The 23281-nt window shown below is 39.5% G+C and overlaps 3 protein-coding genes across 3 annotated transcripts; 1 reads left to right on the top strand and 2 right to left on the bottom strand.

Annotated features, from left to right (window-relative positions):
• Positions 1-10756, bottom strand: LOC119732157 (cysteine-rich protein 2-like). The gene is made up of 4 exons (XM_038205566.1): positions 10549-10756; positions 3646-3740; positions 2991-3045; positions 1-2486 (listed from the first exon to the last, which is right to left on the bottom strand). The coding sequence occupies exons 1-4, from the start codon at positions 10589-10591 to the stop codon at positions 2437-2439; spliced, it is 243 nt and encodes an 80-aa protein (XP_038061494.1). The 5' UTR covers positions 10592-10756; the 3' UTR covers positions 1-2436.
• Positions 10757-11966: 1210 nt separating this feature from the next.
• LOC119731812 (neuromedin-U receptor 2-like) lies at positions 11967-13076 on the bottom strand. Its single transcript, XM_038205085.1, has one exon. It carries the CDS (start codon positions 13074-13076, stop codon positions 11967-11969), a length of 1110 nt encoding a protein of 369 aa, XP_038061013.1.
• A 2822-nt stretch (positions 13077-15898) lies between these two features.
• LOC119732156 (palmitoyltransferase ZDHHC6-like) lies at positions 15899-23017 on the top strand. The gene is made up of 10 exons (XM_038205565.1): positions 15899-15992; positions 16835-17204; positions 17856-17947; positions 18181-18337; positions 19064-19210; positions 19982-20035; positions 20566-20724; positions 20851-20892; positions 21409-21554; positions 22307-23017. Exons 2-10 carry the CDS (start codon positions 16965-16967, stop codon positions 22449-22451), a joined length of 1182 nt encoding a protein of 393 aa, XP_038061493.1. The 5' UTR covers positions 15899-15992; positions 16835-16964; the 3' UTR covers positions 22452-23017.
• Positions 23018-23281: the final 264 nt, after the last annotated feature.

Below are 23281 nucleotides of genomic sequence, written 5' to 3'. Positions count from 1 at the left end.
TTACATATTGGCAAAATACAATTTAGAATTTATCTATTCATTTGGAATGGCTTATTGCAAGCAAATTCAGGAGAGTAATTATTTGAATCTATATGATTATTTCAGTATATATAATTTCAACACTTATATAATTCTTCATTCAATTGTAATGTTTCACAAAAGTGAAATACTAGCTAGAATACACACATAAAATATTAGTGAATACATCGAGATAATGTGAGACTGATTAACAAGGACTCGTCAGTTTTCTTCATTTACCTTCCTGACATTTAAGAAAATTCTGTCTCTTGATTGGTTACTTTTGAGACCAAACATCTTCCAAACCAACCAAAATCAATCAAGTGACTACTCGACTGACTAACCAATAAGCTCAAACCAGAAATATCTCGGAAGCTGCGGGCCAACAAATTCGTGTTCATGCATGAGTCACGTGATTGTGCCTTATTTTTGGGAGTAGTGTTTTTTTAGTACAGATTTTTGACCCAAATGCATATGATGACCTTTGACCCCAGTTTGGTCATGTAACATGTTGGGGATTGGCTATTGATACTTTTGACAAAGTTTGGTTGAAATCAGTTAAAATGCGTGTTTGTAGTGAACATGGTGAACAATAGACAATGTCCACATTTGTTACGGACTACAGACTAACAGAGAGACTTAAGCCATTTTTTTTCCAACGCTGGTCGGCCGACCAGCATTGGAAAAATACAATTTTTCTTGAAAATGTCAGCACACCAGGAGCCATGATTTTACAGGATGCTTTAAGACTGTCATTCCCTATCAATTCAGTAAGATATTCCATGATAATTTGATCATTTGGTTTTTTGGTGTTTGCAAATGTTGTATCTTCCCTTTAATGATTTGTTGAGCTGCTATCCCGCAGCAAATTTAAACAAAATAAATGGAGAATAGAAAAAGAAACCCTAGCATGAAACACTCCACTGATCTTTGCGACATGATATGAGCTACATAAACTCTGCAATACGGGCAGGGGCTGGTCTCCAATGCTCCACATATCAATCAACAGACATTAGCCAGACAGAAAAATTATAATAAAACAAGCCAGTGATATCATGGTTCACTGGTAAACACAGCCTCTGGTGTATGCATTCCTAAGATAAAAAATAATCTTTACAAAAAATGTCATGAAAATAAAATGTGATTCAGACCCTGAGAGGAGAAATTTGTTTCTGTTACTAATTGGAATCAGGAAATAATCGTACAGTGGTTTAATTGGTCCCTATGTTTAAAAATTATAATTTTATTCCAAGAGGCGATCTGCTGTTGATGGGGAACACATGTACGGCACATGAGCCAAAACATATTAATTTGCCTGTAGGCAATTCCCTGATGGACTTGTGAATGTCACAGAGTGATAGCAACACCTGCTATAAAGACCATGGCCAAATTGATTGCCAGTAATTAATGGGCGTGGATTGGTCAGGGATGATGGGGTGTAGTACTTGATCGCAAAGAAGGAGCTAGGAATTAACGTCTGATGTCACTCAATGGGATCCATATCACAAAATGGGATCTCTTTTCAAAATTAAGAAAATTCTGGTAATAATCAAAAATGACTTGGCATGGATCTTGATCAATTTTTTCACTTTACCACAGAATTTCAAAACTTCAGAATCACTTCATTGTAAGCTACACATATATACAGGTACCGGTACATACATACATGCAGTACTTTGCTCTTTAAAGCGAATACAATATTTTACTGGCCTACCTTACAATTACGTTAAAACATACTAGGAATAACATGAAAAACAATGAATGAGAAAAATGAATGAGTGGAATGATTTACTGTAAAAGCTCAACAATTGACGAAAGCAAAGATATGAAGTTCACAGTTGAAGTGCATTTTGCAGAAGTGCAGGTCAAACACTTTTGGAAACACTTTTGGATGTATAATGGGTTCGTAAATGGAAGAATAAGATTAGAAAGTTGTTCTTTGGGGAAAAAATGCAGCTATAAGCCCCAAAAAACAAAGAAAATTAAACCCCAACTCACATTTTACGAGTTTTGTTTTTTCTCGATAAATTAAGAACTTCCGAGTCCGAGTCCTCTAATAAACAACTAACTTCCAAAATTGTTTGCTCCCAAAAAGATTTTTGGGTGCAAAACTGCAAGGGAATGCTGTATCATTTCCCAAATTATAAAAAAATAAAGGCTGAAAGTAATGCCTTTGAAAAAGATTTTAATGGAATGAATATCTCTAGTCTTTGAAACTGATTTTTTTTTTCAAATCGTTCTAAGCAGTTTGAAGCAGTGTCTATATCTACAATAGTGCATTACGGGAAATTAAAGTGCATTATGGGAGATCATAGTGCATCATGGGAGATTATAGCGCAGTACAAGAGATTAAAGAATGGAGCGCAGGTTTTGAGATACAGCACTGGTTCCCTTGTTGTTCATCACTGGTTCCCGCTCTTACTTGCTCACGTAACTATTGACGGCAGATGGATTGCCAGAGCTGTAGCCTGCAATTCAATTCATAATGGGCCACACATCAGAATTAATGAGATACATCTTGTATAAATCTTGCTTGAACTTGTTCAAGTACAATAGGTCTCTCTCAAAGACCGCCATCTCTGTAGGAGAACTGCAACTGCGTATTTTGGGCAATCAAGCACGCACTGTGCAGTGTAAAACATGTTCCAAAGCGCTTGTTGCTCGAAATGTGTTTGAAATACAACGCAGCAAATGCGCGTTATGCAAGTTGACGCTCAAAATGCCGATGCACATGGATGGTCAGTAGGAAATGTCGTCATTTGAGAGAGACCTACATATTAGACAATGTTTTCAGTGATAAATCTTACAAAATAAGGTTTACTGTTAATATTTGTATTCCTTATCTGGGTAGTTTTGCAGGAAATTAAACTTCTGAAATGCAGCATTATTCAGATTGGGGAAATAATTCAGACCAATCATCCAACATAATCCAATGTTTATCCATAGTTATTAGTAACTGGTTTCGTACTCACCCTTTGGTCCAAAGTTCCGTCCGTAGCACGTTTTGCAGTAGGGTTTATTCTCATGCTGAAATTGAAGCACAAAAATTAATTCTGTTCAACTGGTTTGCTATACATGATGAAAAACGAACATGAGATCTGGTGGGGTGTTTGCAATTAATCCTTTAAAATTGGAGTAAGAGGTGAGGTTTGCTGAGGCATGTGAGGTTGAAAAGGTGAAGTTTAAATGCACTCTGTTTTCCCATTGACATTTTCTTTTTGCCCTAACCCTGACATACTGGGTGATAGGGTTGGATGAGGTTAAGAGCTAGTGAGGTGATGTTATGGTCTGATAGCATGGGTGAGGTTAACTAAGTTGATTTCTTACACAGGTACATTGTACACTCTGTTTCGCAGGTGTCACGGTTTGTTCACAATCACTACACCTGACTTACTGAGTGAGGTAGGGTTGGATGAGGTTAAGAGCTAGTGAGGTGATGTTATGGTCTGATAGCATGGGTGAGGTCAAGTAAGTTGATTTCTTACCACACTTTTCATGGTGTCGGGGTATGCTGACAATCACTACACCTGACTTACTGAGTGAGGTAGGGTTGGATGAGGTTAAGAGCTAGTGAGGTGATGTTATAGTCTGATAGCATTGGTGAGGTTAGATGAGTTGACTTCTTACCACACTTTGTTTTCCTGGTGTCAGTGTTTGCTTGCAATCAGCACACTTGAAGCATACTTTATGCCAGTCTTTGTTCATAGCAACTAACCGCTCAGCTGAGAAGTAAATGAGAGAAAAAAAGATCAGACTTTAAGATTTGCAGAAATTTGTGACACACCCTTATTTTAAAAGCCGTCATATTAGTCCGGTTACCTGAAGCACCATGATGTGACAACACTGATAATTATAAATTGGTGCCATCCTGTGTTGCTACATTTTGTACACCAGTTTACAAAACTGATGGACTGAATTTAATTTTGTTTTCAGGAGCAGTTTGTTTCTGAAAGGAATGCGTCGCCGTCTAAACCGGCAACATCTATGGGCAACATACACTGTAAATGTTTTAACAGCTAAAATGAATTACTCCTTGGACAAAATATATTCTGGTAAGGCTAAAGGTGGAGATTATTCTGTTAAAGGTTCTCATGATATTAACATTTCTTTTCTTGTAAGCTAGACACGTAAACAAGCTGCTGCCTCCAGCCATGTCCTAACTTATGAATACACTGCAAATCATAACGTACCTTGGGGCTCTGGTTAACGGTGTTTACTGACTCTTTGATTTGAAGTGTTTGAAAGACTAGTGTGAATAACCTTTTAGCAGCATTTTAAAGCTTCATCAAGTCAATAATAGAGTTGAAAGAGGAACCTGCATATACAATGTAAGTGTAAGTTTACTTTTTGAAAATCAAATATTGTTGTTGGGGCATACATTGTACAACTGCCCTGTAGAATGAGAGGCAGATTTTCTCAGAGACTGTACCTAAAGCAAAACGTGGAAAAAAATGGGTGTCAAAACAGGCTTGGGTGACTCCATCAGAATTAGATGGAATTAATCTTTCTGGGGCTTGTGAGCAATTTACTCCCCATTACAGCCAACTGAAACTCTTGACAGTTGAGGAAGATTTGAGGCTTTGCATTGAATGAAAATGAATGAAAGGTTTACAGAGACTTTCTCAATAGTTTCTCAAACTAAGAGAATGGTTCTGAAAAGAACCAGACGTTCTGGTCAGTGAGCTCTGACCGTCTTCAGGAGATTGCGACAGCTGATTCTAGACAGCATCTGACGGTTCCAAAGTTTGACTAACTGACTGACGTTTAAGATTTTCAAATTTTGTTTTGTTGCTGGGGAATATCAATAATTCTGAACAGGAACTTGACCCTGGGATGGAATCGGGGGAAAGTGAGCAACAACAAAAAAAACGCTTAAAAGTCTTAAAAGCTCGCTTGGATAGTATTTCAGCTGCCATTACTGATTGATAACAATGTTGGTGATACCATGGAGGAAGGAAACGATACAAGATATGGTAGGCACTACATGTAACCACACCCAGTTTTAATGGCCGTATGTATAAACAACACAATCTTTATAATCCCAAGGAATTTACAATGCATACATGTTACATTTACATACATGTAGATAAGGATGAGTGTATGTGGGACCAGCACCTGAATTCATGGAACTCATCTTAGCTTACGATGCATCGCAGCGCTAGACACGTCGTATTCCCACGATGTGTCACAGCTGCGACAAAATACATTGTACGTGTGACGTGTCGTAGGCGTATTTATAGCACAAATCTGTGACTGTTTTATGTATTTTTGATTTGAAATTGAGATCCTAGAATGCTGTTTTTCTCCAAATATACAGCCAAAGCTGAGCTGAAACTTCATCATGTTAGTTGTTCAGCACCCTTCTTTAGATTTTGAGCACTTTTGTTACTTCAAACGTACAAAATGCACAAATTACAAATGATGGAGTTACCTTTAATGTGTGACAGTGATAATGATATTGTTGTGTATAAATGATGCGGTGTGCAGTTCTGAATGTAATTATCACTAACTGAATAAATCAATACATTAGGCAACTAAAATTATGTACATGTACACATGTTTGTACATAATATGCAATGTGTGGATGGAATGCTGTGCTGATCTGATACACGGCACCCTCTGCAGACATGTGTATAATAGGGAACATAAGATTGTATAGTCCACAGGGCAATTTCTATAGATGAATACGTCTCCACAAGGTTATCACTAAATAGATACATGTACATGTATGGATTTTACTCAAAAACTAGGAATTTCCAAGCTAGGTTGATATATGTCGCAAATTGAAGTATGTTATATTTTAAAAAGGGATATTAAGTCCGAATTTCAGTCCAGGAAATTAATCCTGGTTAAAATAGTCCTGAGCATTTTGAAACTATACTTTCAAACTCAAAAACTTTAGTACACGAGAACAAAAAAATGTCTCCACAAGGATACAAATTCCAGTATGTGTGTGTATACACAAGCACATGCATTAACATTCTTACTCTTTTAGTAGCTTGGCCATTAAACTTCTGCAAAATGTTCTAAACCCCCCCCCCCCAATTTTGGCAAAATTTTATAATTTATTGCAAATAATAACTGTACATCCTGAAATAAACACAAAGCATTGCCTTGACAATGCACAGTAACATTTTGTGAGTTTCCACAACTCACTGAACACACCCAAATTTTCACACACAGGCAACATGACATTTTACATTTTGTTTTATTGGAATAAGGTCAAAGATTGTTTATCCTGCCTTAGACCAACAAGTTCGACAATGCCTGCCAACTCGACATACTTGGTAACCGGGCAAGCATAATACGCCCCAAGCATGTCTGGTACTGGAATAGTTTATAGAAAAATCCCAACAAAAGGTCCCTTTATGGTTCCACTGAGATAAAGAATGGCATTTATGGTATTGTATGGGAGAACAAGTCTTGTGTATGTAATGATCTGAAGCTAAGCGTTAGTAAAACGGGAGACAAATAAGACAGTTTGCAAAGCTTGATCAAACTATTTTCAAAGCTTGAAAGAGCTTAAAGCTGAAAATAGGTTAAGCCGTGACGAACCATTATAGGCCTACAGGTGTTACGCTGCAAAATGTTCAATTATAATGGTTGAATTAAACAACATCAATGGTTCCTAACACCTGTGATGGAAGTCAACTTTCTGGAATGTTTCTAATTCTTTCTAGGAGGTTAATTATGACATGATTTTGTTTGTAAGTGGGTTTGACCTTTTTTTGCCAGAAGTTTGAGGTACAGAAGTAAAGAATACATGTCTGTACCCACTGTGTTTTAAAAGTGAAATTAAACAATTTAGGAATTCATGTTATCAAAGGACGTTAATAATACCCCTTTTTGTGAAAACTTTATTCCAATTTTGATATTAAAAAAAAAAAAATTTGCAAAATTGTTACTACTGTGAAACTTGCAAAAAAAGAAATCTACACCTTACTGAATGTTCAGGGTACATTGTAAATTTTGATGTTGCAGAGACATTATTAATTCATGCCTGTATGTCTACACAACAGCAGGTACCAGTAGATGTACATGTATGCATACACATAAAATATGTTTCCCGTTCAAATACCATTACAATGTGTACACAGTATGATGTACATTGTACCTGCATCTTTTGTTAAATCAACATCAGAGTTTTTTGGTATTTTGATCTATTTACACTTTGGACAATTGCGACTAAAACCACTCTGTGAATGACATACATTGTGTTTTGCAAGCAGCATGTGCACATATAGACTTTGTACAATGTGTTAATACATGAGGTAATACGATACAATGTTTATTGTTAGTTACATATCGGTAACATTAAACAAAGTAGTAGTTAAAGGGAATATACATCATTTGCTTTTGCTGTAAGTTTCAGAAATGGATGGAATTGGGGGCTTGGAAATATGTATATAGAAAATATGGTTGCACTGACTTTTTTGAGGTTTTGGGTTCGAACATGCTATAAAAACCAAGAAAAACAATCATTTTCCTGTAGTCTGGTTCCCTGACTCCATAAAAGAAACAGAGCAGTTTACATACATTGGGGAATTGTAAGGTCAGGGAACCAGTCTAGCTGGCTTGTACCCGTTCATAGGTGTGTAATCGATTGCAAACAAGTGCGATGGTCAATTGGGGCCAGTATTTGAAAAAAACCAAGTTTTTTCCAATGCTGGTCGGCTGACCAGCATTGGAAATTGATACAAAAATACCACTTTTCTTGAAAATGACAGTATTCCAGGTGCCATGATTTTACAGGATGCTTTACGCTGTCATTCACTAACAGTCCAGCAAGGTATTTCAAAATGATTTGGTAGTTTTATTTTTTGATGTTTGCAAATGTTTGGTTGAAATTCCAAGTTTGAGGATCATGTTTTTTTGGCTAAAATGCTCAAAATTAGTGAAAAGACAGTTTGGTTTAATTATTGGGTGGTGACGATGTACAGATAACTGTCTCTTTAACTCATCAAAAGTTGAAGATTTGTCAGAATTCAGCGGTTTAACAAGCCACATCCCCACCCCACCCCACAAAAGAAACCCCTCAACATCTGTAAAAAGATATTTCAACAAGTTAAGGGTGTACACATTATGAAACTCCCTCCGCCCCAAAAATTAATGTCAAGGTTCAGCAAAGGCTGTGACTCATAAATCACAAGAAAATCTTTTGTGACAAGTCTTGAGGTTTGAGCAACAGAAACTGAAACCAAATTTAATCCTGAATCCTGCATGCAGGAATTGTCAGAGAGCCGGGGGGGGGGGGGGGGGGGGGGGGGGGGGGATCATCGAGGCCAAGAGTGTCAGCTCAGCTGGATGGCAAGTTCAGTTGTCATGTTGCACTTGAGAACACCGTAGTAAGGGTCTATGGTTAAAGGGGCTATGGAGGGTTATAATAATGGAAAGATTCATCAAATTTCATACTCATTTTACTCCAAAAGTTCTCTCAAAATCAAAGCCCTGCCCTCTAATACTAGTGTAAGACCAAAAAAAAAACAAAAAAAAAGGGTCCAGTTTCTCTACCTACCCTATTCTGAGACTAGTGAGAGCCCTACCGTACTTTATTTTATGGGAAAAATGAGGGGGGGAAAAAAACACCCAAAACCATCAATTTTTACCTTTTACCCTTGACTAAACGCAGACGCCTTCATGATCGTACACAAAAAAAATTGGCGACATTTTTTTCCCCTACCTACAATGTACCTGCCCTATTTTTGAATGCCTAATTGGAAGCAGAACAATTGTTGTTTTTGGCCTAAATATTTTTTTTGTAATGCAACTGAATATCAGCTTCAAAGGTGAGTTTAATAATTTAGAAAATAGGCTTATGTCTTATTATGGTAATAAGCTTCCTGTTTTGGTGTAGAATGTAAACCAAACATGTACAATAACAGACTGTGGCAATTGTGGCAAGGGCTCAGATGGTTTTGTGTGCAGGCCTCATTATAACGGGGAGAGGTATGTGCGTTGTGACACCCAGACATATTACGCTAGGTGGGACAGTGTGGTTATGGACAATCCCAATTATCCCCACTGAGATTCGTGAAATAACATAATGCAGTTGACTTGCTTAGGCCAAAAAAAAAACAGTTCTGCTTCCGGTTTCCCTACCTACTCTATTCTAAGAGCCCCTACCCTAAATTTTTTTATGGGAAAAATGAGGAAAAAACATCCAAAACCATCAATTTCTACCTTTTACCCTTGACTACAAGCAGACGCCTCCATATGATCGTACACAAAAAAATTGGCCAAAAAAAATTCCCTACCTACCAACCCTATTTCCGAATGCCATGTAATCAGAAGTAGAACAAATTGTTTTTTTGGCCTTAATACTACTACTACTAGTGCTGAGAAGGCAGCTAGCACACTAGGCAAGCACATACGGTAAACTTTACCAGACATCTCGAGAACAGCCTACAGGTGTAGATTTACATGGCTACACTCTGATGTGCAGTATCAATCCAATTTCACATTTAATTTCAATGTACAATTTACCCCCATATTCCAACGTGAGAACGTATACAAAAACACAAAACATTTATCAAGTTCATTATATTTGAACAGTCTTTTGGCTATGGATTCAAGGTTGGAACAAACGAAACAAAAACAGCGAAAGTTCAGTGGTACACCAAGGGGGAGGGTTGGGGGTGGGGCCGTGGGGGTGGGAGGGGTGGGAGGGGGGGGGGTTCAGATATTCAAACCAAACCAAAAAACAATCCTAGTCTATGGAATAGCCGCTTGCACAAGTTGCAGACAAGTGTTTTTAATGCGCCGCCTGTCAAATGAAATCTAGGCCTAGGACCCCTACTTCAATAAAAGTAAATATATGATATTAAATAACTATTATTTATTATTATAACTACATGTAAGGCTTAGCATGTTATTGTTAGTAGGCCGGGCCTAGTTTTAACAAAAAAAGAAAAAAAGAAAAATGTTTTGGCACAACCACAGCGCAGATTCGGTCCCAACACCCAAGTTCAAGCGTATAACATGTATAACCAATCGAGCTACAAAAGTGCTCTGGCTGGAATTCAGAAGGGTAGTTGTAATGTAAATGGTGTTTTTGCATTGCTGTAACGATAGCATTTAAGCATTACGGCTGTCATGACATGCATGACATGGCTGTCGTCGCGTAACGATAGCCAAGCTAAAGCATCCTCGACCCTCCATAATCTGCGCAGGTAACGCGGAAAGAATGTTGCAACCTAGACCCGTGAACGATACATACAATGTACAACGCCACGTTCACGGGTCTAGTTGCAACCTGACCCTGCTTTTTCATTCTTAATGAAGGTCAGTCATTGCAAAAATGACGATAAGACATTAACCTGGGACTGAGAAACATTTCCAATTTTGTTAGGAAAAAAATACAAAAATTTTCTTGACTCTCCATGGCTTTGTAGTTGTAGTTGTATCCAACCGCCGAAGTAGCATCAGGTTGCTTTCTTTCCGGTATTAAACGCTTTCATTACGCGCGCGCATTGTCTGTCACAATCACAAATGAAGGTGAGTGCGTAGAAATTAAATGGGGGGCCTACTTACCAAAGTACACTGTTTTGTTACATCCAGCACAAGGATTAGACATGATGACAAGGTTCACAAACAGCTTTAATAGTGTTAAAAATGTTTCGGCAGTCGCTAGCCTAACTGTCAAACGTGTTTACTACCTCAGCTGTTTTCTCAGACAAGACGTAGACGAATGCGAAATGGAAATGTAGCGCGAAGTTGTACAACCGTCTGTGTGACATGTGTGATGATGTGAGTGCAGTGCTGACCAACCTTCATCAACAGAGGGCGCAAGTCCAGTCACGGAGGTCTATAATTTTATGCATGATCGATGCACATCAGGGATTTTCCCCGACCGGTAAAAATAAAATAAGGGTTGGTCTTTTGTTTTTGATGTTTTTGAGTTGTTATTATTGGGTGGAGGGGGGGGGAGGGGGGGGGGGGATCGCACCCAGTTTTGAAGGGACATTTTTTTTCAAAAGATGTAGGCATAGCCTTCACACAGTACATTTTTATAATAGTTTTAATTTACAAGATTATTTGCTTAACAACTACATGCATTAATCAAAATTAATAATGTTTTATCCCATTGTATTGAATTGTAGTGTATTGAATTTGTAATGTATTGTATATACAATGTTTGTAGTCATTAGTTATTGTATGCAGGGCCCCAATGGAAACCAGTTTTGAACTGTGTGGGCATACCCTGGGTAAATAAATGTCTTTGGAGACCAAAGACAAGTTCTGTTAGAACATAAAGCAGGACTGTTCTTAGAACAACAAAAACTACTCAGCGAAAGTTGATAATAAGCAGGACAAGTTCTTTTCAGAACTAAATATCTTCTAAGCAGTATTTATTACCAAATGGTGTTACCGCAAACCGAAACGATACCGATACTCCACCATGCAAAGCCTCAAATCTTAAATGTAATAGATAAATAAATATCGATATGTTGATAAATGAGGCCAGCTAGGACAAACAATGACCTTGAAATTAATAATGTCAAAAATATATCGCTTGTTTTAGGACAAATAACATTAGTTGGTACACGTGCTTGCTCTGTAAATGGCTATCGCGCTACACTATTCAGATTCAGATTATAACACAAAACACAACAATTAATTTACATGATTGGGATATCATTACTGGGGTTTTCATGGTAACACGGTAAGAATGATCATATTTATAATGACGACTTGGTTTTGGACATAATCTCCGTGAAAACGGATTACACACACGATAGGCCATACACCAAGACAAGTGCAAAATGCGACTTTTGAATGAAACATTTATTTTTAAACGCAGATAAAACACCACATTCGGTTACGAGACAAAAAAGCCGGCACTCTTCGGCTAACGAGGCGTAATGTTCCACAGTTTGTTTTGAATTTAAAAGGAGCTTTACAGCTCCGTGATTAAAACAACTGCAGGCAAAGCGCGTGCAGTCATAAAGTCATTTGCAGGCGATGGATTTTGTGGTGGCCGATTGAGGATTACTGCCATCCAGTGCTTGGAGATGAATCACTGCTTTTCTTGATTTGCCGGCTGGCGATGGCTTGCAGCAGGCTGGTAGAAACACCTCCCGAAATGCCCGTCTGTATTTTTCGTTTGTAAGCACGTAAATAAGCGGATTGACACAAGAGTTTAGCAGAAGCAGGGAATTGGAGGTGACAGTTGCCGTTTCATTCGCGAACGGCGGCCATTCGACAACGGCGCAGGCGAAGTTGATCACTACGAGCACGATCCGAGGGGTGTTGCACGTGAAAAAGATGAAAGTGTTCACCGCCAGCATCCTGGTCATCCGGATTCGCGATTGGCGAATGTTCTTGAACCAGACAGGCATCGAGGAGGCGAAAGTGTTGCGGAAAAGCAGACTCTTTTTAAGCCTTCTGATGATTCTGAAGTACAGAAGACAGTTGATGAAAAGCAACAGAATTGCTAGCAGAGGTCTGCAGATGTCGCTGTAGAAAAGGGGATGGGGCTCATCTGTTTGATCACATGAGTCCTTCTGTGCACTTTGGAGAGCTGCTCGACACCCGTTGCCAGAAAGACCATTCTCTAGATGCGTCAGGGAGCTGTAGAGCAAACTGCAGCACCAAACGAAGCCAACCCGTCTGATGCTTCGTTTGGTCGAACTGGACACGGTCCTGTGCTTCAGCGGCTGACACACAGCATAGTACCTCTCCAAAGTCAAAAGAGACACTGTCAGTAAGGACGTGATAAATGGAACCGCCGTCAGCACGATGTAGACACAGCCGAGGAAGTCTCTGGGCAGATACTCGAGAACGTCAGTCAAGACGCCAAAAGACCCAAGCGCCAGCAGCACCACATCAGCGACGGCCAGATTAGCCAGGTAGATATTGACAGCAGTGTGCATTGATTTGTGGCGGATCAGCACCAAAAGAAGGCTTACATTGGCCAGACAGCCCAGTGCCGAAACGCTGAAACTGGCAAGACGAAGGAAAGTAGGTCTGTCCAAATCATCAAGGAGTGTGTCGTTAAACTGATCGGGTATGCAACCATTCCCATCGATACCGTTTGGGAATGAGGTACCCTCAACCATATTTTTTTTCGTTGTTTGGCCGGACCCGGTCTTATAGAGGCGAAACTGCTCAGCATAGGCCTATCAGCAAAATAAACCCAGTCTACAAAAACGATTGGTTTCTATACGCGTCTGAAAAACGTGACAGAAGAAGTCATATCACCTCTTTTTCAAACAACTATTGTCTCAGTGATCTCATTTGCAATAATGAAAAACTATAACGAGTAGCTACCGGAGGGAGAACTCCCTTAATTAATCATCGAGGACGCGTTAGTGACTCATTAGTGACGACGACAATATATAAGGGAAGTTGCGGTGGTCTTGCAAGGTGGCTTTGTAGGACGACACGGTTTCCGCCTGCATCCTTGGAGATTTGAAATAATTGTTTGTGCCTTACCGTTATGCCATAATTGCGAACCATTCGAAAGCTTACTGTCACATGTTATACGACTGAAATGTGGATGTAATTAAGTTACTTTTGCTTTCCCCGACCCACATATTTTTGTTTGTGTAATTTGTGTGTTTTTTATTATACTTGATTTTGCTTATGTCTTGTATGTGTTTATGGCCCCCATCCTGTTATTTGTTTTATCTCGTTTGTTTAATTTAGTTTAATTTTTTGGCTTTCTGGTCATACTTTTTTTCCCTCTCATTTGATTGTTTATGGCTTTGTATTTTCCCATTGTGTTATGTTGTAAGTTTGAAATGTCGTTTGGGTCGAATAAATAATGATAATAATAATAATAATGTGTCCCTTTCCGTACTCGAAGCATCGGAAAAACGCTACCATGTTCATACCGTATACAGCTATAATTATAGGAAGCATGATCGCGACGACGGCCTTCTTTGTCATTAATGCTGAGCGTAATTATAAGCTAGGCGCAGCTGCACTCTAGAATTGAAAATCCGCGTCTAATAAGGTTGATGAGACGACAGAACATTAATCCGTTCGAAAAAACAAGGCGACAGTGTTGCCAAAAGCAAAAGGGGTAAATATTTGTGTATTGCTAAAAATATATATTAAATCATAAGGTCGCTCTTTCAGACTATTGCAGTTACATTATTAGCATTAGCTAAGCACTTCGAGTGTCACTAAACACTTCGAGTGTTGACATGAAGTATACGCTATACTTTCTGGGACATGATCTGGCGAGGGGGGGGGGGGTGTTCCTAACCCCCTGCAATCAATTACCCATACTAGGTATATGTCCGCCTGTCCGCAACAATATCAGACTAACAAATCATGGGCCTGACCCTTCCCCCTGCAAACATTCCTGGATCCTTCCCTAGCCCTGCAACGATGATATTGTAGGGGCCGGGTATGGAGATGCACGATCCCTTTGTTCTAGCGCAAAAAGTTCGTCATTACATATCTGCATATCCCCACGGCATAGGTTTGTGCATCATCCATCTACGTCATTCTCCTGTACTGTCACCTAATTGATCATTAAAAAAGTGGTAATTGTTTCCGATTAACCATCACCCCCGGTTTCAACCGATACACTGAAACACTTCGCAAGTGTTTCAGTGTATCGGTTGAAACCGAGAGCCGAAGAATACAATCGGAACCTAATTGCGGTTTCATTTGGGACTAACTTAAAGCTACAATCCCGCGTGCAAGGGGAAGGTATTTTTCGAGCACGTGCGTACGTGGTGCGCACTCGCGTGTGTCACAAAGCGCCCTCTACGGCATCCCAACACGTTTGCGCTGAAACATCGAAAGTTTACAAATGAATGAAGTTACAGCATCAACGGACAACGCAAGGCGAATTGGATGGGGGGGGGGGGGGACTTCCCCCCTTTTTTTTTAGCAATGCGGTTGGGGGGGGGGGGATACGATGACCCCCCCCCCCCCCCCCGTGCAAGTTAACACAACACTGATCAATACTGATCAAAACTCCGCTCAGACATGACGACGCAAAGAACAATAAAATACCGTTAATAGAGGTAAGAAAGAATCAAGAATTGGGGGGGGGGGGGGGGGAGGGGGAAAAAACGTTGCATCCTGACGCCACTTTTATAATCGTATTTAAAGGGAATATACAACATTTGCAAACATCAACAAATAAAACTACCAATTTTTTACGAAATATCTTACTAGGATGTTGGTTAATGACAGTCTAAAGCATCCTGTAAAATTATGGCACCTGGTGTGAAGTCATTTTCAAGGAAATGGTATTTTTGTAAAAAATTTCCAACGGTGGTCGGCCGACCACCGTTGGAAAAACTTAACTATTTTTCAACTACTGCTCCAAATTAACCATATTTCTTTCAGTCCAAATTTTGTTTGCTATTGGTTACATGTTCATGAACGGGTGCAGGCCGGCTAGACTGGTTCCATTACCTTACAAGTTTCCTGCATCTGTAAATTGATCCATTTTATATTTAGTGGAGTCAGGGAACCATACTACTTGAACATTTTCTTTTTTCTTTGCTTTTCCAGCATTTTCGAACACAAAACTTCAAAAATGTCAGTGTAACAATATTTGATCTATTATACAAACCCCTCAAATAGTTCATTTTTGAAAATTGCAACAAAAGCCAATGATGTACATTCCCTTTAATTCAATGATATGTTGAAATAACATGAATCTGGGACTGAGAAACCATTTCCAATTTTCTTAGAAATACATTTCTTTTGAAAATGCACTCGACTCTCCGTAGACTTTGTACAAAACCAAAGGCGTGGCGTCTCGAGACTATAATAAGGCGGGGCTCAGGTGCCACGCCCATCCCGCAAAAAAAAATTAGACAGGCACCTCGACGAAAACAGATTGTCAGATACCCAGTCGTCTCCAAAGAAATTAATATCGTATTTTGTACGACTTTTGGGGAACCACTCTACCCCAGTTCGTATAGTAACGTACACGCAGCAAGACGTCTGGGTTTATCCCATATCCGACCGTGTGCATGTGAAAGCGATCGTGCAGTAAGCTGGTAAGTAAACCTTCCCAAAGTTTTCCAAAAATGACTATTTATTTTTTGTTAAAATTGAAAATTACATACAAATTGAGCGATCATCATTAACAATGTAGTATCCAGTCGCCACTTCTTTGGTTGTGTACAATTCTAACCTGCTACATTACGGAATTTGCAAGGAGAGTCGTCAGTCGATCTCGAGTGGATGGTCGAGTGATAGCCCCACTCACTAGTGTGGCCGTCGGTATGCTGCGCTTAGGTTCAGCGCAGCATACCGACGGCCACACTAGTGGGGCTAGTCGAGTGAATGATTTTCTAAAAAACGTAGGAATTTAACATAGACTTTACTCCCAGTAGCCGGGACGCTAGAACTCTGGTATTCACGATCATTTTTGGAGCTGCAAATCGACGATGGAATATGAGTGACCAGTTTCCAAAATCACCATGGCATGACATGTTATTGAATATTGTTACATTTAGTTACTTTAAATGTCAGCCCCGTGACACCACGTGAATTACCACTCCAAATGCAGAATTGTAGGCCAAATAATCATGCTAATCCTAATCGGACTGTAAAATATCAAAATTAAATCCTTGGAAAGAATATTGCATCATGACGCCACTTTTTTTTCATTATGAGATTGAGAAGTGTAACTTAACCGGCTATATCATTAGCCAGCTTTCTTTCAGTAAATAATATTATTATATTAAGCCGGCTAGATTATACCTACTTAAAACGTGATTTGTGAACCCTTTTACACATTTTATGCATGAATTTTTATTAGGCCTTCCCCATATTGATTGATATGTTGTACCGTAATAACAAAATGCAGTTTGTGATTTTCGTCTATTACATACAGAACTGAATGGTGAGCCGAAGCCAACAGGATACCAGTTTCTCCATGGAATAACGTGCACAGATTTCCTATTTCTCACCAAACCCTACCTGTCTACTCACTGTTCTGAGACCGACCCCAATTTTGCTCAAACATGTGTTTTGGACCACTGCGGCGCCTCTGCCATTGGGGGCCCTACATCACGCTATTCCTGGTGTTCGACATCACGGGAACTGCGGTCATGTGCGACCTGTTCTACTGGCCACCACATAAGCAGAGCGTTTCCAGCATTGTGCATTTTGTAGTGCTGTCGTCCTGGATTTTCTTCATTTTGTACAATTACTTCCATGCTGTATTCTACGGACCTGGCTTTGTACCACTCGGTTGGAGACCTGTAAGTTTAGATTCCCTTGGAAAACTCTGGGCTTTCAAAACTTTGTATTGAGGGTCCCCCAAACAACATGGAGAATAAGAAAAGAAACTGGTGCATAAAACTTTGTGGGCACCACTCAAGCGAAATGTGTTAAAAGAAACACTCATTACCTAGGCTCTATTTCAAAACATTGCTTTTAAACATTACTACCACACTAATAAAATGGTTCAACTTTCAGTATCACAGTATTATAACCCTCCTATGCATGATTCAAGAATTAGGGCACTTTGAATTTGCTATAATAGAAAATAATAATAGTGTGTATTTATAAAGTGCATATATCCATCAGTACTGGTGCTGAAGGGGCTACATCATTATTACCCTGCTCATTGGGCTAATGAAATATTCCAAATGCCATCTCAGCTCATCGAAGCTGCCATTTTGGCGCAAAGCAGCTTAAATCAATCACAATAACCATCTCTGCCCTCATGGGTACCCGATTTACTCCTGGGTGGGGAGATACAACCGGACAGTCAAGTTGTGTCTTTCTGACCAATGCTTACTGACACTTTTCCCTCTGTGTCGAGCCTTTTAACTCGTTAGATGAAAAATATATAATACAGTAGTAATTTGTCGTTAAAGTTTTATCGTGTGTGTTACTTTTTTTCATAGGAGAAGCCAGAAGATGAAAAATATCTCCAGTACTGTCACGTTTGCAAGGGATACAAGGCGCCACGATCTCACCATTGTAAATACTGCAAGAGGTAAAAGAACCAAAATAATTGGTTTATGGGTCTGAGACAGCCAGTTAAATAAAAAAAAAAAAAAAAAATCAGACCATGATTGGCCAGGGACCATTGTTCAAATCATGATCCTGGATCTGCTAGTGTCTGTAGTCTTAGCGCTTCATCAAGGAGTAAATACAATGTAATGCAATTAGTAAAGGTTCTAAATATTTAATTTTGTATGCATTTTGTTTTTCATTATTTTGTATTAGGTGCGTGATGAAGATGGACCATCATTGTCCCTGGATAAACACCTGTTGTGGTCATCGTAACCACGCCCACTTCACCTACTTCCTTATCTTCGCCCCGATCGGCTGTTTCCATGGGGCTGTGGTTATTTGTCTGACTATTTACAATGAAATTTATAAGGTTAGGATGATTGCAATGATTCATGTGACCAACTCTATTTAGAATTTTATCAATTTCAGAGAGCTCCTTAACTCTACAAAATTCTGACAAAGGATTTTCGTCAGAATTGTTGATGAGCGTTGTCGACAGGCATGCAACTTTTTCTTGGATCAGCTAATTTCCTCATTTATTTAAATAGCAGAAAAACTTGGAAAAATTGCAGAGATTCTTTTTAGTTAATTTTTCCCCTTGTTTTTGTGACTTCCCAGTTGCATGCTTGAGTCCAGTAAGGGCCCGTCTCAGTTCATATTTGGGACGAGTTGTGGACGAGTTGGGGACATTGTATCGGGTATAAGTTGTAGGATTCTGAACAACTTCCCCGCAATCTTCCTGCTATGAAGTTATTACTATTGGTGAGTCGAGCAGTTGCTAACGAAAATTTCCCAAGAACATGTCTGAGACAAACGCAGAGCTTCTTCTGGACAAAGTGAATGATTCTACCAGCGACTTGTCCGGAACTCGTCCCAGATATGAACTGAGACGGGCCGCAAGGATCTTTTGTTCCTCTTGTTGGATCTCGTTTGATTCAGCAGTCTATATTCTCCAGTAGTTTTGCATCTTGTTGAATTCTCATGAAATATTTGACATTGATTGGCAAAATCTCACTTGAAGTTATATGAGGAGAATATAATAAGTAGCGGTTTGATTTATAACGTCCTTAACATTGTCACATTTCTGTGTTGACAGCAACTGTACGACCCCAAGCAGTACCGTAAGCTCAGCCAGGCACCCCTAGGCATGGAGTACGGTTTGCCTCAGCTCTTCATGTCTTTCATCGCGGTGGGTCTTGCCTTAGGTGTGGCTCTCGCCGTCTCATTCTTATTTTACACTCAGGTAAAATGATATTATTGTTTTTCCAATTCTTCAGTTTATTCCTAACTCTACGATTTATTTTAAGCTTCATGAATTCCCAAAAATCCAACACTGTTAAGAAAGCCAGTGGCAACTGTTTTTACATGAAAAGTTCAGGCAGCATGTAAAATGGCCGAACGCATCAGAAATAGTGCAAATTATGCAGATGTAGGATTTTGATAGTTGGTGTCTAGGGATGTGACGTGTACACGTTTAAACGTTAAAGCGAAAACGAATTCTAAATCCGTTTACACTTTTTCCCAAACGTTTAAACAAAACCTGAAATGTAAAAAGGAATCTCCGTTTGGCCGATCTTCCTTTGAGCCCATATACTTAATGATGTTTTCAAACCCATTTAATTTACAAAACCTTAGAAGCACCGCATTGCTTGATTACATTCTGGGTACACACAGTTAAGATTTAACTTTTTCAGTGACTGCCCGCTATTTGTTATGTCAATCACTGTTGATTTATCATGTCAATCACGCCGGTGTCTGCAGAAATAATTGTGCGTTTGTCAGCCTTTGCGTTTAAACAGTATTTAAAACATTTGCTACATGTTTACAAAATGTAACGGAAAATCACATCCTTAGTTGTGTCTGGTTACTACCTTGTTTGATTAAAAAAGCTTGAGCGTTTAAAAATGTAAACGTAAGTTTTTGTAATTCCACACCAACATTCCGCTTACCTTTAGCGATGCTGTGTCCTCCCACATGCTGTTGTTACATTTTCAATCATCTTTTCTTTCACCAGATTCGCGCCATACTGAAAAATGAGAGCGGTATAGAAAACTGGATTGTAGCAAAAGTGAGTATTGAGCAGATCACATGCTGCAAATTGTAACTGTCCAATTACAGTCGAGTCTCATTATAACAAACTCGTTCGGACCTAGCCAAATTGTTTGTTATATCAGAATTTTGTATCAAGAGGAACACCAGTCTCATTCATTGTGCACATAAATGCACAGTCGGGACCAAGGCTTTATGTTTGTTATAACCAGAATTGTGTATTAACAGAGTTTGTACTAACGAGAGTCGACTGTATCAACAATGAATAATTTGCACAAATAAACAATGGCTGAAAGGACAATAGAGTCTGTCAACTGAATGAAAAAAACATAAACAAACTCCATGCCTGAATTTAACAGTTAACAGTTGACAGTTAACAGCATCAGTTAATAGCTAAGCATAACAGTTAACATTTAACAGTTACAGGTAGAAGGGTTAACAGTGAGTTGACACTTCGTGATCGCTCAAGACAAATTGCATGCATGCACTGGCTTGTCTGCATATGAATTTCATCTGGAGTATCTTTCTTGTTTGTTTTTGCTGAAAAAGGCGGTACATCGACACAGAAACCTGGAGAAGGACTTTGTGTTTCCGTACGACCTAGGACGTAAGAGGAACCTACAACAGGTGTTCACATGGGCTGGTATGCCGAAAGGAGACGGCTTTACATGGACGGTGGTGGACGGCTGCACACAGTATACACTAACAGTGAGTAGCACATCTGCCTAAAATGTGCGATAATACAGGGATGAGATTTCGATATTGGGTGTTATTCTTCGCCGATGTATGGATGAAATTCAGTTCAAATGTATGTTTTTGTTTGTTATTTTTCAGATGGAGCAGATATTACAGAAGCGACTCAAAAAGGAGCGAATGGTGAGTATGAGATCACTGTCGTCAATCTTCACCTCGACCTTTGGTCATCAAGACAATGAAAAGCAACATGACGTCTTCACTATGGGCTCCTTGCAAGATCTTTAGAGGTGTATGGGCTCCGTGCGCCAACAAAAGAGGGCGCGTATATACCACTTTTGGGGCACACAGCGTGTGTGTGTACTGTACTATACTGGTTCACGCGCGAAGTACGCACGACTTCCTGAATGTGCAAAAGCTATGATCGCTTGAGCATCAGGCGTCGAATACTTTCAAATTTAACTTGCGATGGTCTCCCAGACGAATCCCCGTCCTGAATAATGTTGGATCATTTGAAATATGCAGTGGATGGACGGGAACCAGTCTAGGTCTCCCCCAACTCTCCTTTTCTGGCCGTTGAAGGAGTACTTGTTGCAGGAGTTCAGCCTCCGTTCCATCCTTAAACAATGATTGTCCTCAGTTTGCCATTGTGTGTAGTTAGTTGTAGGTAACATTCGTTTTTGCTGGTGTCTGTTATAGATCGAGTACATCGCTACCGAGGACTACGAAGGATCGTGGTTTCCTCTCTCCAAAGGGTGTCGTACTTGCATCTGCATTCCACTAACGGACGAGTCACGTATCGAGATTGACGAAGGTGACATCATCATGATCAGCAGATGGAAAAAGTGAGTCTTCAATTGCTACCTTTTCGACTACCCTGTGAGGCATCGCGTTCAAATGACCTGTAACCGGCACTTTTTAATGCCACCATAACACTGCATCCACTGTGATACATCACATGATCAATTTACGACTTCAAACAATGTGCTGTCTGGTATCAAAAAAGTCACGCAGGAAATTCTGTGATGTGCATATACTACTTCTTGTACATGTACACTCGACTCTCGTTATTACAAACACTGTTAATACAAATTTTGGTTATAGCAAACATAAAGCCTTGGTCCCGACTGTGCATTTATGTGCACAATGAATGGGACCAGCACTCCACTTAATACAAAATTCTGATATAACAAACACTTTGGCTAGCTCCTACTGATTCTGTATTAACGACAGTCGTTTGAGGAGCTAAACATTGTGCGGTAGTCAGTTTTTTTGATAACACAAGATTTAAAGCCGTCTTGAAAAATGAACATTTGCTATTGTATATTGTTGATTATTGTTGGGCAATGTATAGACAATATAGACCTAAGCTGCAATGACGTCATGCTTTGTTTACATGTGCGCTTTCCTATGGAAGTCAGGTGGGGGCGCCAGACAATCATCCCCACCTGGCTCCCAGAGGAAAGCGCACAGGTAAACAAAGCGCGACGCCATTATATCTTAGGTCTGTCAACACCACAGTTTTCAGTTACCTAATAAAAGGAGTTCACGTTGAAATTTCTGTATGTGATATTCTTTGTTTTTTGTGCCTGTTCAGATACTGGATGTACGGAGAGGTTGTTCAGTTTGATAAGGATGCGGAAAACCCAGGGCCGAGAATCCGAGGTTGGTTTCCAAGGCAATGCGCCAAACAGAACGTCGGACAGGTTGACCAAGATGGCGAGAGCAAAAAGGCCAAGTAACAAGTCCCTCACTGAGGCTGAAGAATATGTCCATTCAAAAAAAATCGCAAATAGTCAAGTAGGGGTTATAAGGGCCATTTTGTTATTTTCTTCCATTTGACATTTAAGACAGACCAACACTATCAATGGCTTATACTTGTGTATGACGTCCGTACAGAAGAGATTTGGAATCCAGATTCAAGTCTTTATTTGACCAAGGACTCATGTTCTGAAGTCTAAACCAAACCAAATTCAAGTCTAGACTTCAATCTTTTTGCCTCAAGCTGAGATCCAGACTTGACTACATTAACAACTCTGAATTTGATGGTTCATCGACTTCCTTAAAAAGAAGAAAGCTGATAGCTTCATAATAAAATTGGGAAGTTAAAACTGTTGCTGAGGCCACAGGCAATCTATATTTCTTTTAAACACAATGAAGTCCAGCCTATGTTTATTATAAGATACACTTCAAATAAAATGAAGGAGGGACCTCTTTCAGCAACAAAAAGAAAATAGTGTTTAGGTTTTTTTTTTACTGTCATTTCAATTACCGTACAGGCATCAATTGAAATGACACCACATTAGGCAAAAAAAAAAAATACTCGGTCTCTGGTCAGCGCACGCGTCAATTTTAATCATGCGCGTCAACCTTTTTTTTTCTCTTTAAATTAACACGGAAGCTACGACAGCGCCCTCTATTGCTGCGCCTTCTCAAATTTTTGTACCAAGGAGAACCAAGGAATGGGGAAATTGCACCAAGGCAAATGATAAAAGGGCACCGAGGCAAATTATGGAGGACACCAATGTATAATGAGGACACAAAAAAGCATCAATTCCGGAACTTCGGTCTG

This window comes from Patiria miniata, unplaced genomic scaffold (genome assembly GCF_015706575.1).
Source record: "Patiria miniata isolate m_02_andy unplaced genomic scaffold, ASM1570657v1 HiC_scaffold_24, whole genome shotgun sequence".
In the NCBI taxonomy this organism is placed as follows: domain Eukaryota; kingdom Metazoa; phylum Echinodermata; class Asteroidea; order Valvatida; family Asterinidae; genus Patiria; species Patiria miniata.
Note: the sequence above shows the minus strand (reverse complement) of the source record. Positions and strands in the feature narration are given on the sequence as shown.

What these genes read in the sequence shown, in the direction of transcription:
- LOC119732156 (XM_038205565.1), top strand. Translation starts at nt 16,965, where the DNA reads ATGTGTTTTGGACCACTGCGGCGCCTCTGCCATTGGGGGCCCTACATC. An exon ending in CATTGTAAATACTGCAAGAG is followed by an intron (nt 17,948 to 18,180) that starts GTAAAAGAACCA and finishes ATTTTGTATTAG; the next exon opens with GTGCGTGATGAAGATGGACC. An exon ending in CATTCTTATTTTACACTCAG is followed by an intron (nt 19,211 to 19,981) that starts GTAAAATGATAT and finishes TTCTTTCACCAG; the next exon opens with ATTCGCGCCATACTGAAAAA.
- LOC119731812 (XM_038205085.1), bottom strand. Translation starts at nt 13,076, where the DNA reads ATGGTTGAGGGTACCTCATTCCCAAACGGTATCGATGGGAATGGTTGC.
- LOC119732157 (XM_038205566.1), bottom strand. Translation starts at nt 10,591, where the DNA reads ATGTCTAATCCTTGTGCTGGATGTAACAAAACAGTGTACTTTG. An exon ending in TAACAAAACAGTGTACTTTG is followed by an intron (nt 3,741 to 10,548) that starts GTAAGTAGGCCC and finishes TTTACTTCTCAG; the next exon opens with CTGAGCGGTTAGTTGCTATG. An exon ending in CACCAGGAAAACAAAGTGTG is followed by an intron (nt 3,046 to 3,645) that starts GTAAGAAGTCAA and finishes CTTCAATTTCAG; the next exon opens with CATGAGAATAAACCCTACTG.